Source organism: Tubulanus polymorphus, chromosome 2 (genome assembly GCF_964204645.1).
Source record: "Tubulanus polymorphus chromosome 2, tnTubPoly1.2, whole genome shotgun sequence".
Classification (NCBI taxonomy): Eukaryota; Metazoa; Nemertea; class Palaeonemertea; order Tubulaniformes; family Tubulanidae; genus Tubulanus; species Tubulanus polymorphus.
Genome location: NC_134026.1, coordinates 2,272,153 through 2,287,514, shown reverse-complemented (window position 1 = coordinate 2,287,514; position 15,362 = coordinate 2,272,153). Strand labels below are relative to the sequence as shown.

Sequence of the window (15,362 nt, the reverse complement as noted above, 5' to 3'; positions counted from 1 at the left end):
TCAGATTCGATAAATCACCATTCTTCCAAATTTCGATCCTTTATAGCCTTTCCGTGCGACATTGGAGTTCTGCTGCAGATTGATACTAGGACAAGATATAACCAGAATTCCATGATATAACAAACAAACTTTTGAGAGTAAATGTATTTATTCAGGGACCAGCCCAAAAATATATTTCATAGTTATTACAAGCACTATTATTCTATAACATAAACTATGTAAATCAAAAATATCAATATCTAATGACAGGTTTTACTACTCCAATAAACCCGAGTTAAACCTAGTTTCCATAAAGCATAAATCACAACCGCGTTATATAACAATACGTATGACAGTGTTTGGGAATATAGATGAATTTCATACGAAAATATAGAGCATATAAATGTTTAAACACACATATAATACATCTCATTTCAGGAGAAAATATCTTAAACCGTTATAGGTTAAGTTTGAATCGAAGTTTAGCTCAAAACTAATAAGAACTAGCTCCTGGAAGGCAGTGTTCATTGCATATCACATACTTCTGTATAATTCATTTTGATCATTATTCCAGTCCAATCCATTTTGTTTTAAAACATACCGGTAGGTTTGATCTACTGGTATTTCAGTTATAACGTTATCTTAAATTTCCTTCATGTACAACCTTTGTAAGCTATCATGGGTCTATTATTTACAACAGAAGTTCAGCAAATCTCAGGGACAGTTTCTCAATAGGCATCCATGATGAACAACAAATATATCACGCTTCGTTATTCTATCACATCACTGCTCATCAGATCGTTGATTTAAGGACATGGTAACGTTTCAGAGTCATCCGAAGTGAGCCTAGATCTTTGTCAATCTGATCAAGTTTCTCCTCCAAGCGTTCCTACAAAAATACCAAAAACATATTTAGTTAAATCCGTGGAATCTTCTTAGTTTAAATACCGGTAAGTAGCAAGAGTTTACCTTTTCAACTCTGCTTTGTCTGTTAGCTCGAGCTCCTGATACCGGAATGTGACTTAAAGCAGCTTCCACCTACAACATTAGATAATGGATGACTCAATAACAGTTTAAGATGCAGTAAAAGATACACACGCAACACGTTAGCTTAGGTTACTATCCTGAAGATTTTTGGATAAACAGCTCCCATCGGAAAGAGTGAACAAGAGTTGGAATTTCACTTGTTAGAGGAATCAAGAATGTAATTGATTTCTATATTTACCGTTCGTTTCTCCATTTGAAGTTCATCGAATCGTTTTTCCAGGCTACTAATCACTTTCCACCTTTCGTCGGTATCAGTCGGTAATTCAGACACCTAGGATGAAAAGGTTAGGGAACGGTTAAGAGTAAAATTCATTCACATAATAAGCGATAAATCAGGTATGAGATATCTTCGGTGCTTACCAAAGGTGATCGGCGATCTTGTAGAGAAATTGGTTTGAAGGCGTTCGACGAGGTCGGCGTGTTAAAACTAACAGTCGGACGAACAGCGGCGAAAGCTCGAGGTGAAGTCACTAATCTCGGCTCTGGACTCAGAGCTCCATGAACCTCTTCAGATCTATTACCAGCATTCACTGATGCTGACTTTTCTTTTACTTCTTCATTGATTTCAACTGAAACAAGTTAATAATGAATCAATTATTACATTTTTAGAAATGCAAAAAACATAAGTATCGGGAATGGCGATAAAACATTTATCTCCTATACATTGTAAATTAAAAGTAATAATGGATTACAAGTCAAAGCATGTTATATTGCAATCATCATCAATATAATGTCAGAGCTCACTTAACACCAACAAATTATGCCAAATCTCACTCAAATTCATTGAAAATAGCATTCTCTCTAATGCAAAATTCAGGACAACGTATTTTTCTCTGTCCTGACGATGGCGTTACAATAGGCATTGACTGTACATGCTTGCTTGATTAATCTCGTCAGACCTATAAACAACTTACCTGCATTTTCATCCTTTACATTCAATAGATTTAAATCAATGTGTAACTCATTCTCTTTATTCTCACCATCACCTTTTTTATAGTTAGTATCACGAGTCGGGGGAGAGGTTTCTGTGGTTATTTTTTCAACGATACCTTAATAAACACAGGTTAATATCAGTAAATGTAAGAAGTGTAAACAACAAATACTCGATTAGTAGTTACAAATACGTCGCAAATGATGACGAATCATGTCAAAAGAATGTTTACTGATGAGTTGAATTCTATATTCTAGAATTTAAAACATACCATTAGTCTGTCTCGCTTGAGTCGACCTATTTGAACTCAGCGGTGTTTCATCGTGTTTTATCAGTTTCGTAGGCGACGCGCATAGATTTTTATTCGCCTTGTTTCCGGCTAAAACTTCCGCGACTCTCGACCGCAATTCGGCATCTTCATCTCGAGATCGATTCGATCGCCGCGGACTTCCGGAGAAAATCGTCATCGCTCTCTCCGCGGCAAACGTCTGTGACCTATTTTAGGAGTTTATTCAAATTACTTACGACTGTTCGATGGATATTCAATTGAACTTCTTAAAAACGTTTTCTCAACAAACCTGAGATTTTCTCTGAGGGGTGACGCGATACGCCCGCTATATGGGACATCCGATATACTTTTCGGTCGTTTCGAAAAGTCACTCCAAAGTCCATCGATGTGCGAAGCTTCTTGTGTACGATCTGAGTGACTAGAATGAAAGCATTGTACATACTGTAAGAAACGGCATGAGTGTTAACAATGCACCTCTGAATTCAGTCGTAACGTACCGAGCTTGATTCAAGCGTTTATGTAACATATCGTTTTCTCTTTCCATACGTTTTTGTTCGATCTCCATTTTTGCCACACGACTGAAACAGAAATGATTTCGATTTTGAAACACAACGGTTTATTTCACCCGATCGTGTATGGATTACTTACAAATTCAAAACCAAATTCACCTTTTATATTCAGATAATTCAGACTTAGTGTCAAATATCAGAGCTTCAGCATTACTGAGAGCAGTCTGCAATAGAGAGCAACAAACAAGATATAACGATTATATGAACAAAATGGACGCAAAGAAGGAAATTCGAGAAATTGTACCTGGGCAGATCTTCGCTCGCGGCGAACTTTCTCATAATCATCAACAACCTGAAAACATGACAAAATGATCAAGTTATTGGCCGTAATCAGAATGAAAATGGTTTCCACTGGGAAAGGCTTTTTTTGGCAAAGGTTCAATGTAAGTAAGCTTTGACTGACAGATGGACGGTACAGTTGTGGATAAAGTTTGACCGGATCAAAATCAGTTCGTTTTCACAAATTCAATCTACGAGTAAATCGATAAACGATTTACCCTCTGAGCATCATCGTATGCATTTTGTAATCTTCGTTTTTCGGCTTGGAGTTCGGCGATTTGTGCGTCTTTCTCTTTCAATAATCTGGAAACTTGTTCATTCATCAGTTTGCCGGCGTCGAGAGCAGTTTGACTCTGGTTGTATCTACGCTCTGTGTCGTCCTTCGAATAAAATTCAATCATTAAAACAATGATCATTCGAAATCTACCCGCTTTTAACCGATTCAAATTGTATCGATCAACAATTTTCAAATCACTTACTACGAGATACTCTAATTCCCAAATTCTACGCTGCTTTTCATGAACCTCGCTAAAATTCAAAGTAAAATATAAAATACTTCTTCTCCCATAATTTTCAGACCAGTTTACATTATTTGAATGATTACATACTTTTGTAACTCTTGCAAGTGTTTTCCCACTTGTTCGCTGTGTTCTTTCGAAGCTTTTAAACGTTTTTCCAGATAAAGCGTTTTTTCTTCCATTTCTCGTTCGAGCAGGCGTTGTCGTAAATTATGAGATTCTGTGTTCGTTTCTTGTATCGCGTGTAATTGATCTTTTAATTCGGATATCTCTGCCTCGTAAAACGATCGCAAATCGGCCATATGCCGAGCGTGCTTTTCGCGTAGGTGCATCCTAGAACTGGAATGAAAAAACACAAAATATTTCACGGATTTAAACAAAATCAACCGCACCGGTTTGATATCAGTTCATTTCTGATTAACCAACTTCAAAGAGTGAACTGACGGTAAAACTACCTGGCAGAACTGTTAATGAAAGAACAATTATCTTCAGATCTAATTTCACTAGTTGTGTGTTGTTGATTGGCCGCTGGTATTTCCGCTGCATCTTTCTGCTCGCTGCCTGGTGTCAGCGTAAATGTTGTATTCAATGGAGATTCTTGTTTGTCCATTCTATCTTGTTCTTTATCGGGTGTTTCTAACACGTTCGTGTTCGAAATATCGATCTCCGGTATCTGAAATACAAGTAAAATACAATCATTAGTCGCTGAATCAGTTTAAACTTTATCGAGACTGAGGTAGTTTATGAGGCTTTTCTTTACCGAATCTTGTTCAACAGTTGAAGGTCCGGGGATCACTAAGAATAATTCATCGGTGCTGATCGTATCGCTATGAGATACGGGAGAAAAGCAACGTAATGGCTCTAAAATTACAAACATATAAATGCTCTAAAACGTCAAACATGGTTCATCGTATTTTGCCGAGGTTTAACCAAATATAGTAGAATTTTTAGATCATCAGAACCCAATTCCATAGATCTGAGTTAAGATTGAATTAAAGAGTTAAAATGAGTTCATTTCAATATGTTTGATCTCCGATCAAAATTCAACTGTAGGACTGGCTCCTCGTTTCTTTGACAGGGCGGCCAATTTTGATTCACTCGCCCTGACTCAGGTTTGATTGATAATAATCGAGTTTACCTGATGTTTGTGTTTTAGATATACGATACGCTCCTGACCACGTATTACGAGGAGATTTTAACCGATCCGAATGTGAAGTGTACTTGTTACGAGGAGTTGAATATCTCTCCTGCTCCTTCACCTCCTCATCGTGATCATTAGGATGATGATCATCATCATTAGACAGATCATAGTGGTGACGATGAGAGTACATTTCATTTCCTCCTCGGGGATGGTACCTGAAAATGATCAAATCAAATTTAATCTTATTGAAGATTCTATAGGACATCAATACAGATCAACGCTGAAACACATCGAGCGTCGGTCCGTCACCTATGTTTCTAAGCATCTTTTTCTTTTAGATATTTTTCTATAAATTTTAATTTTGCCCGCTCATTCGTACCCAAATCTCAATAATCAGAATCAGCCGAAAAATCTGAAACTTTACCCGCTATAAGCCATCGCTATAAGCCATCCCTATATTTGATTGACCAAATATTACTGCAAATGTAGATATGTGGTTCAGTGCTCAAGGTATTGTTGATAGTTATCTGGTGATGCTAACCTTGTATCGGTGAAAGCTGATCTAGGACTAATATTCTTCGGCGAGTAAGGCTTGTCACCCTCGATCGGCTGAGAACGCGGCGGGAAATTTAAAGCTTTCATTACGGATGTCTCCAGATCAATTTGTCGAGGTACGTGACGATGATCAACGGCTGGTCGAAAGGGTTCCGCGTAAGGTGAAGGTCGCAGCGGCCGAATCGGAGAAATACGAGCCTCGTACTTCTCCAGAGTCGGAGCGTGTATCTTCGTCGAAGAACGAGATTCGAATTTGTCGAGCGTTGGAGTGCAGATTCTGGATGATAATCTAGATTCGATGTTAGGTGATTTCACCGGACTACTGCTCATTATGTCGGACTCTTTTACTGGACTTTCAGACAAATTACTCTGCTCAGCAACTGCACCAGTATTATCTGTAATTGTAAACCTACAATTTTACTTAAATCTAAATGGCGCTTATTTACAGTGATGACAAGGAAAATAGGCAAATTGACACATTTCAAATTCCAAGACAATATATGGATGACTAAAGATACACGCAAGTATGCAGACCATGCTCCTAAAAAAATTCTACAGAAAAGAATATAAAAATTTTCGACAAACAAAATTTAGTAAATTTTACACATATTTTACCTCATCCCTGCATTATTAACATAAAGAGCTTCTCGTTTCCAAGTTATTAGCAATTATTTCACTGTCACTGTCTGCGATAAAATTTTCCCTGCATCTGAATTTTGAAATTTACCCGTAGTTGAATTTTTACAGTCAGTCAACACGTCGCTGTACGCCGCTAATCGCTGTTGATAAGTTAAAGCTGTATTCGTAAGTTTCTGTCTCTGTTCTTCCATCTGCGAGTGTAAATCCTTCAAGCTGTTGTGATGCTCTTGAGCTTGTTGGGCCAGTAGTTGTACGTGCTGGTTCTCCAACATATCGAACAATATCATCCATCGTGCCTGGTTTAAACAACAATTCGTATTATAGGATAAATTTCGAGGTTGATGAATAAAAAAATGCGTTAAGCGAAATCTAAATTTCAAATTTCAGTTTATATTAACACAATATGTAATGGAATCATATAACTAAAATAGCCCAACCCGTCCTCTGGCCATGGTTTGACTTCGACTACCAAGAAGCCTATGAAATATGAGAAGGTCCAAAATGGAATTATAAATTGTTTACATACTGTATTTAGCCGGTGAAATCAATTTGTTTTATGAGCATTTTAGATTACACTGAAAGGCACATGGTGTCCATGTTTATATTCAAAGCATATAAATGTGTGCCGGGAGTGCAATATAATGGTGAATTCCCAGGTTATGAATACATTAAAAACCACCACATTCTAAACTAATCTATTACGAAGACTGATATTCAATAATTCGAAATATTTTCAATACTTACTTCGTCTTTATCGTGAACATTTTCCATCAAACGTTGAACTGAGTCTAAATCGTGATTCGTTAAGGCATCTTTTACTTCTTTCACGAAACTTTTATCGCCGGGCTTCTTTTGGCGAAAGTCCGGCGACGGAACTTGATCGAAATTTCCGCTTTCGATATTGTTCAGGCAGTATTGGGCGAAAGGCACTTGATCCGCCGGCGGTGTAAAGTCCGTAGAAGCAGCGCCATCTGTCGGCTTACTCGAGTACATTTCTATCAAAGCAGACATTTCTTCATTTTTCGCAATAGTGTAAGTAGGTGATAGATCATACGAGGAAGACTCTGTTTGCAGCTGCTTCTCACGATGATTAAGCACAATATCTTCAGCTATATATTGAGCAACTATATTATCATTTACAGTCTCTTCTTGTTGAAATATATCGGACATTTGAAGTCGGTGATCCGAATGTGCGAACTCAGGCGAAACATCATCGGCTAGTCTTTCCCCGAAACCCGATTCAAATGTATGCATGGTGTTTTCAGACTGTTTAGAAACGAAATTATTGTTATCGTGAAGTTCTGAACGCATTTCTTCAGTTATTTGCGCGGAAACTACATTCACGGTTTCCGCCGGAGGGGGTTTGAATCCCGGAACTTGCGCGCATAATTCCAGCGCCAGATTTTGAGCGACGATATTCTCCGTTTCGGCGGCCTGTGCAGTCGACGACTCGACTCCTTTTACAGCATCGGTTAATGATCCGACATCGACAACCGAAACCATCATCTTATCGATATAATCCTCTAAGTTTTTTATTTCCTGAGTAGTTGAATCTTCGAGTGAACTGTGACCGCGACGCTCGTCGAGGAATTCGACGACGGCCGCCGAACTGTTCGCTCGGATCTCATCTTCTTCATCGACGTTGAAAAATGAATCCGAACGGTATTCGTCGCGTGTGACGCTCGCGCAGTCCGAACTAGTGTAGACCGGTAATTCCATCGATGACGTTGTATAACCGGATAACTCCGAGCCGCACGAACTCGCCTGGTTCAACGCGCCGCTATCCGCCAGTAACGCCGTGCGTTCCGACGACGAGTCGTCGACTGACCGGTCGATATCGCCGTCGACTCGTCGTTCGTCCGACGCGTTTATTTCGTTCTCGACGGAGAAACAAGTCGTAGCGACCGACGACGACGCGAGGTTTTCGATACCGCTATCGTTGATACTCGATACGGTATCCGCGATCATATCGTCGTCTTCCTCATCGTCGTATTTATAATCCTCGTTATTGTTTGTTCCTGATTCCTGCGATAAACCATCGCCATGGTAACGTATGTCGTGCCGCTCTTTTCTGGGCGAATCCTCCTCCATTCTCGCTGAACCAATCGGCGAACGACGTTTTTCATCCATTATTCGACGAACTCACCTGAAAATTACATAAACAAGTTATATTCATATCTAGTTATCTTGATGAAACATAATGTCAGTGATGTAACAATATTATAGAAAGAATCCCAAAAGGTTTCCTTTTATAGATGAGTTTTTTCAGTCATCTTCGTGTATTGCTCATGAATAGTCAAAACGCCGAAAATAAATGCTAAAGAAAACGCCTTTGGATGCATTTCCCTAATTAATTATTCCTATCAATACGGTAAGTAATATTTCTCATATTAGAGGAAAAATCTCCGAATATGTCCAAACAGGGAAATATCATATTGAAAATTCCCGAGATTTTACTGATTTTCAGGTAACTGAGATAACCACGAGTTAGCCAAGGATAATTCCAGGTTCATAGCTCGCAGAATTCGATCCCTCCTGATTTACCTTAATACATCGTTTCATTAGAGCTATTATAACATCCACAGTTAATTCATAGGTAAACAACAAGAGAACGTTTAATTCATTCCCGATAGTAGGGCAAATAACAGTTGTTTATACACTTAAAGATCTAGTGTTCAACCATGCGTGGAATTGTGTTCACCTTTTACCCTGCATAGACAAGTGTTACAAGTGTGACAAATATGCATAAAACTGTATGAATAGAAAGGAATATAGACGCATTAATGTATGCTTTTGATAATTCGTAAGCCGCAGAACGCTGGTGATTTCATTGCTTATAAATGATGAGGCTTGCCACATTGATTTCACTGATCCATATAGGCTAGGCCGCTACTGAAACTATGTTTCATTCAATACAAACATTTATGAAAACTCTTATATTAGCGTCTTTTACAAGTCCATGATTTCATTTTCACAAAAAAGCTAATCAAAGCTTTTTCATTGCATTATTGAACACTGCAACCTGAGATTGAAGAATATGAGACAATTTATGGGTTAGCTCCAACTTAGCCTTTAAAGGCTTCTAGTTAGTTACCTAATCCTTGGTTGGTGGTAAGCTTTTTATAATCGGATGGGCTTATACCAATTGTGGTTTGTGAAAATATCCGATCGTCAAACTAAACCAGTCAGGTTACTGACTAGCTTCTAGTGTGAGTACTATCCTACTTGCTAGAATTAGAAATAGAATTGAGTCTATTTAGTAAGTAAGCCTTTTAGTAGGTCAACTTTCCACAATGTTTTATTATCAAAGGCTTGTAAGATACTACAATCGCTTGGAGATTTGCTTTGGCAACAACAATTAAATCTTGGGGAGATTAAATTAAATTACACATTGAAATAAGAAAATCATTTCCACTCAATAAAATTCATTGTAATTGGTTTGATGATTTGTCATCCTTTTTTGACAAGACAGTCATTACTCATACACTTTTAAAAATTACGGTGACGTGACCATCTAAATATCAAAACTGCTTACTTATAAAAAAAATCCGACTATTTCCTCTGCCCGTGATTGTTGCTCTATAAAGACGTGGCAATTTTCAAACTTTTCCCGCAAACTGTTCGCCGCAATTTGGTTGAAGTAAACGGAATCTCTTGACAAGCTAATGCCATACATTGAGAGTAGGTTCGAATCCCATATTATGCTTCGGGCGCACTTTGCAGCCTGTTCCTAAAGCAGGTTTATAATCATAGCTTCCAACTGTAATTGTCACTCTTGCTACGCAATTGTCGTTGTTTGATTAAACCCCGAAAGTAGATTTTTGGTTCTGGCCGTGGAGAATAGAATACACGGAATTTAGAGAATTTAATAACTCCGCTAAGTGGAAGAAACAATACACTATACATTTTCACGTTTGAAGTTTATTTTATCAAAAAGAAAAATGATTTATTTACGGATTCCGGACGAATTGGAGTCCAACTTTGAATAAGCAACGGAGTCTGAAAACTATTATTACCCGGCTCCGTGATAGTGAGCAGATCATTTTCAGTGTCTTATTGCGGCGGAAACGAAATATCAAGACCTCGATTCAGCTATCGAGAATATTCTCTTATTTCTAAATTAATTAATTCATCTATGCCTGAAACTTATTTTCCCTTTAATACAGAAATAAGTCATTTTACACATAAATATTTTCTTCTTATAAATCAACCTTTCAAATGAATTATTAGTCAGAACATTTTCCTTATCGTTATTGTTGAATCATTTTCGATATTTACGATGGATCAGAATATTCATTCAACTCACAATGTTCTTCCAGGCGTCTAGCACATGCCTAGATATTTCGCCGTTTCGTCAAATATTGTTGTGAGTTTGGGTTTTTTAGGACCTGACATGACAGGTAAGACCTATCATGTCACGTCTTCAGACCTGACATGACAGGTTCTGGAAACTCTGCAGAACAGACATCATTCTCTAAAACATTACCCTAAAGTTAAGGTAAACTCTTCAATGATATTTCATAATGATAATAGTGCCATAGTCTCAAGCTCATCTATTTGATAGTGCCTTTTCGTACAACAAATGTCTTAAATGTAGCCACATGATTTTAAGTAGGCAAGACATCTTTACTATTAACTGTACTACTACAAATTACAATACAATAAATAAGCCATAAGGTCCTTACTTACTTACAATAAATAGTATTACGCTGTGGCTACTCGTACGGACCCGTACGGATTACTCTGGAGGCTATTCGTACGGGACTAGGATCTGTACGCTAATAACTGTCGCTGATTGGCCGATTAACGCCGCGCATGCGTACAGAGGTGCACGACTTAGAAAATTCAAGGAAAGTGTGGAGAATAGAGTTAGAGAAAAATAGCGGGTAGAGCGAGACTCGAACCCGGGCCAGTAAATTACTAGCGCAGCATCACACCACTAGACCACCGAGCACGCTGACAGTCGGTCGAATGTTTTAACAAGATATAGCCTCACCTTACCCTAACCCTATCCCTTCCCGTACACATAATTCCAGAGTTATCCGACGGGTGCGTACGAATAGCCTACGGAATTATTCGTACGAGTCCGTACGAGTAGCCACTTCGATAGTATTAATTCACCTGCCGAAGCTTCTATTCTAGAAGCGAAAAGCTTGTGCGTCAAATAAATAGTTAACCTATACAATACTACTCGTCTAGTTACTTACTACTATTAAGTTAGTCATTTAAGTCAGTAACCTGCTGACTGTGGTTTAGTTAGTTTCACGATCGGATATTTTTAGTATAAGCCCATCCGATTATAAAAAGCTTATCACCAACGATTAGGTAACTAACTATAATTAAGTATGCACAATGACTTGTTTAGCTTTTTACTTCACTAACTGTTTGTTGGCCTAAAAGCGTGCTTAACCTGTACAATGTACTAATTGATATTTCTCGAGGCTGCTCAATCATTTGATGATTCGTTGGTGAGGTGATGGATCACAGTCCAGCAGAGAAGGGCTTGTCACATAGGATTAATATTTGAAGGACAAAACCAGTATCCACGGCCAACTCCCCAGTATCCCACAGGAGTAACATGCAGGGATCGGTCATCTTGTTTTATCCATTTACGATTCACAATGACAGATCTGTCCACCCCTTGCTGCCATTCCACTCTTGTCAGACAAATGTACCAAAGGCAGGAAAAGAGCTGTGTAATTATCGAATGAATTTGCTCTCATAAAACGATGAAAGGCGCACATTGTTTTCAGGTCACCATGGCAACGACAATAATAACATCATTAAAACTGATCAGCAGCCGGATGAAAGTATTAACAACAACGTTGGGATTTATGCGGAATTACGTGCATCTCATAAACAGGAAAAACAGTCCGCTCAATAGCTATGTGGAACCCAGAAATATTCTACAATTGGCACCATCTGGATACAGTTTATCGACAACAGTACGTTGTTTTAATACGAGCTTAACTTTACACAAGAAGAAACCGTCGTATCCGGATCTAGTGGAATCGGAATTAGAGGAGGATTACGTTCGCGGTACTGGACCAGGAGGACAATCAGTGAATAAAACTGCAAATTGTGTCGTGTTGAAACATATACCGACTGGGTTAGTCGTGAAGGTACATCGTAACCTTAGCTGAAATATCGGATTACATGAATTCTTTGGGAATGAGCGTTTAGAAATGAACTTAATTTAGAACTTCGAGTCATCGCTTGATGCTTAGTTTTTAACGAGCTGCTAACTAACGATGTGGCTTTTTATTTCAGTGCCACGAAACGCGGTCTTTGATAACGAACAGAAAAAGAGCTCGCGAACGGTTACAGGAATTACTGGACGTTCATTTCAACGGTGAAAATAGCTTCGTCATGCAGCAGAAGAAGGATTTATCGCGGAAAAAAGCCGAGAAGAAAGTGAAATCTCGCATTCGACTCGAGAGAAAGAAAGCATTTAAAGAGAGAGAAGGACTGGATTAATAATCTGAGAGAAGGACTCGATTGAGGATCTAGACTTTTATTTATATCGATTTATTTTAAATATATTTCTATTGAACTCAATACATTATCAATACACAGAAAGGTTTTGATTCTGTTCATCTTAAGTCTTTTAATCCATTCTAATTGTTTGTAATCTCTACTTGTGGATCACATTTTTTTAATGAGGACTGAATTATGATAAGCAGGGCTTGAATTTTGACATATCGGACCCACAGCAAAAGTAATATAGATTCTGAAGGATGTCCAAATAGCAATCCACTGCAATTTTTCTTTGACCTCCAACATTGGTATTGTTGAACAGTCTTATGTTGACTTGTGGCCTACAACATTAATGCAATATTTTCTATCCTTGATATTTCTATTTTGCAGGTTTAGCGAACAATTAATAGCCTAATGGATTGTGGAATATTTTAGTCAAAGATGACCGATACACTTATTTTCAAGAATGATAGGTAATAAAAATACAATGAATCTGGACCTAGTCGTTTGAAACTTGATCTTTATGACTATTGAAGATTTCTGAATTTACTTTAAAGGTTTAACGGAATCCTTATCAATTCCAAAGATCACAAACACTTGAATGTACAAGAATTTGAGGAAAAACTGACTGGTATGTATGTATGTAGGATTTAGCCTTTAGTTCTTGCTTCTAATAATCTCTTTAATAATCTATACAACCCTTTATTATAGCTTCCCTGGAAACTTGGAAAGCAAACAGTAAAAAGGGAATTTGGATTAAAATTCTCATCGAGCAAAGCCACTTCATTCCAGTATGCGTAAAGGTAAAGATCGTATTGTATCTGATATTCCCTAACCGTCCTGTTCACATCTTGTTTGCTGTTAAAGGTTCACGATATTTTGTATAGCACGAATTCGTATTTCATCACGCCAAACCTGAGTATGTAATGATGAATCAATGGCTTCCTGAAGGGTATAATCATCTGCCTGAATACGCAAACCAATATCACGGTTAGTACATGAGCTACCGCTATTCATATTCACTGGTTCCTTTAGTGTGCTGTATGATTCGCAATTCATATTTTCAGGTGTTGGTGGATTTGTTATTAATGATAGGAACGAATTACTAGTTGTAAAAGAAAAGTTTTCAATCTCTGAAGCGAAATGGCATCTACCCGGGGGTCAGGCTAATGCAGGTATCAAGTCAGCTTTATATGATTCTCTATCGTATCAATCATTGCTTACAGTCAACCCCAAAATACCGGGCCCACATTGGTTATTTAGGTGTTGCGAGTATGGCGGTATGTTGGGGGTTAATTTTGACTAGTTCTCAGAAAAAACCAGGGGCCAGTTGGCTTAGATTTAAGACTGGTCTAAGACCAACTAAGTTCTATACTCGATCTAACAACTTAAGGCCAGTCGTAAGATTTAAGACCACTTTTGGACTTAAGTCACGACTGTGCAACTGGGCCCTGGTGTTAAGCAGAGATTTAAGTTTATTGGGGGCGGACTGTAGCCTATATATCAATTCTATCAGGCAGTGATAGGTACGATTTTCTACGTAGGTGAAGATTTAGGAGAGACGGCCATTCGTGAAGTTAAAGAAGAAACCGGTATCGATTGTGAATTTGTATCGTTATTATCACTGCGTCAACAACACGATTACAGATACGGCTGTTCTGATACATATTACGTTTGTTTGTTGCGACCGCTAACGTCTGATATCATGAAATGTGAATTAGAAATTGCCGATTGTCGTTGGATGCCGGTAAGTTCGAGAATGGCGCTATTCTAACTTAGGTTTTGATTGAACCTATTCCGGTTTAGGAATAGCTAGCAATTCCAGATACCAACCTTCTATCAGGTTTACAGATTATGCTATTCCGAAATATCTAGAGCGATTTCTCTGGTCGAAATGAATGTCCAGAATTCCATAATCAATATAGACCAATCCGTTAACATGAATTTAATTTGAGAGAAATAATTTGAGAAATGTCTTTTGATTTTGCAGTTTGATGAATATTTGAATGATGATCTGTGCGTATCCGATGAGAATCGATATATAGCGCGACTGTATAAGGATTATTTAGAAACTGGTCTATCGATTAATCCGATTGAAATACAGAACTATAATAAAACTGGTCGAAATCTGCTTTATAGCGCTAGCAAGAACTCGCTGAATAATAGCACAAACTCTGCTGCTGGAGATAGATCAAATGATTACCTGTTCTCTTGTCAGTTTCAAAGTTGATTTTAGGTTGACTATGATTAAAGGCAGCACGTTTCGTCCTGTTGAAAGAAGTTGTATCCAGTATTTTTCTGATCTTTTAAATGATGTTGAATTATTCAGTGTTTAGAATGTGATTAAAACAGGGTGATAATTATTTAAAATGAATAATCGCAGCACGAAATTCGGTCTCAGTGATTTTATAGATGTTTTAAGTTTTGATGAAATCCTCTTGGATATAAATAGGATATCATTCAGGTTACATGTTAATATATGTATATTTATGTATATATCGGTATGCACTTGTGTGTAATTTATAAATATATTTTGAAATTTTGGGGTGCAATAAAACTTCAGTGATTATTTCTTAAAATTCTTTCCTTTGTTCGTTCATAGTTTTCTTGACTGAAGGAATGTTCTATTGTTCATGAACGCATACATTTATTCGTTTTCCACTGTTTGGACAAGACGCAGTCAATGAAAATCTGAAATATTAAAAGAAATTGGGATTTTGAAATTTTTGACCTCATAAACCTAGCATCAGCCTTGATAGCTACAACATCCACTCGTCCCTCGGCATGGGTTCAAACCTAGTGCCCTGTAAGGCATGTGGTGACTGCAATGGCACTAAACCCTACCTGACAAGCCAGCGTGCTCAAGTACTTTTTCCACTTGGCGCCGTCAATAAGCTATAGGACATCACGTTTTATTCTAGCTATCCATGAATTTGCC

General features: G+C 37.9%; 2 protein-coding genes across 3 annotated transcripts; one reads left to right on the top strand and one right to left on the bottom strand.

The window, feature by feature from the left end:
• Positions 1–198: 198 nt before the first annotated feature.
• LOC141898222 (uncharacterized) lies at positions 199–8,077 on the bottom strand. Its single transcript, XM_074784047.1, has 19 exons — positions 6,692–8,077; positions 6,036–6,243; positions 5,295–5,703; positions 4,751–4,968; positions 4,373–4,473; positions 4,068–4,285; positions 3,703–3,951; positions 3,574–3,622; positions 3,313–3,474; positions 3,060–3,107; positions 2,915–2,979; positions 2,744–2,824; positions 2,536–2,664; positions 2,229–2,452; positions 1,941–2,075; positions 1,387–1,595; positions 1,205–1,297; positions 949–1,017; positions 199–868 (listed from the first exon to the last, which is right to left on the bottom strand). Exons 1-19 carry the CDS (start codon positions 8,075–8,077, stop codon positions 773–775), a joined length of 4,149 nt encoding a protein of 1,382 aa, XP_074640148.1. The 3' UTR covers positions 199–772.
• A 2,314-nt stretch (positions 8,078–10,391) lies between these two features.
• Positions 10,392–14,970, top strand: LOC141898812 (uncharacterized). Of its 2 annotated transcripts, none has more exons than XM_074784924.1 (8): positions 10,392–10,445; positions 12,815–12,897; positions 12,982–13,055; positions 13,136–13,227; positions 13,312–13,414; positions 13,492–13,599; positions 13,969–14,171; positions 14,415–14,970. In XM_074784924.1, exons 2-8 carry the CDS (start codon positions 12,866–12,868, stop codon positions 14,652–14,654), a joined length of 852 nt encoding a protein of 283 aa, XP_074641025.1. In that variant the 5' UTR covers positions 10,392–10,445; positions 12,815–12,865; the 3' UTR covers positions 14,655–14,970. The 2 variants fall into 2 exon arrangements, with proteins under 2 accessions (XP_074641025.1, XP_074641027.1); XM_074784926.1 differs by lacking the exon at positions 10,392–10,445 and adding an exon at positions 12,437–12,732.
• Positions 14,971–15,362: the final 392 nt, after the last annotated feature.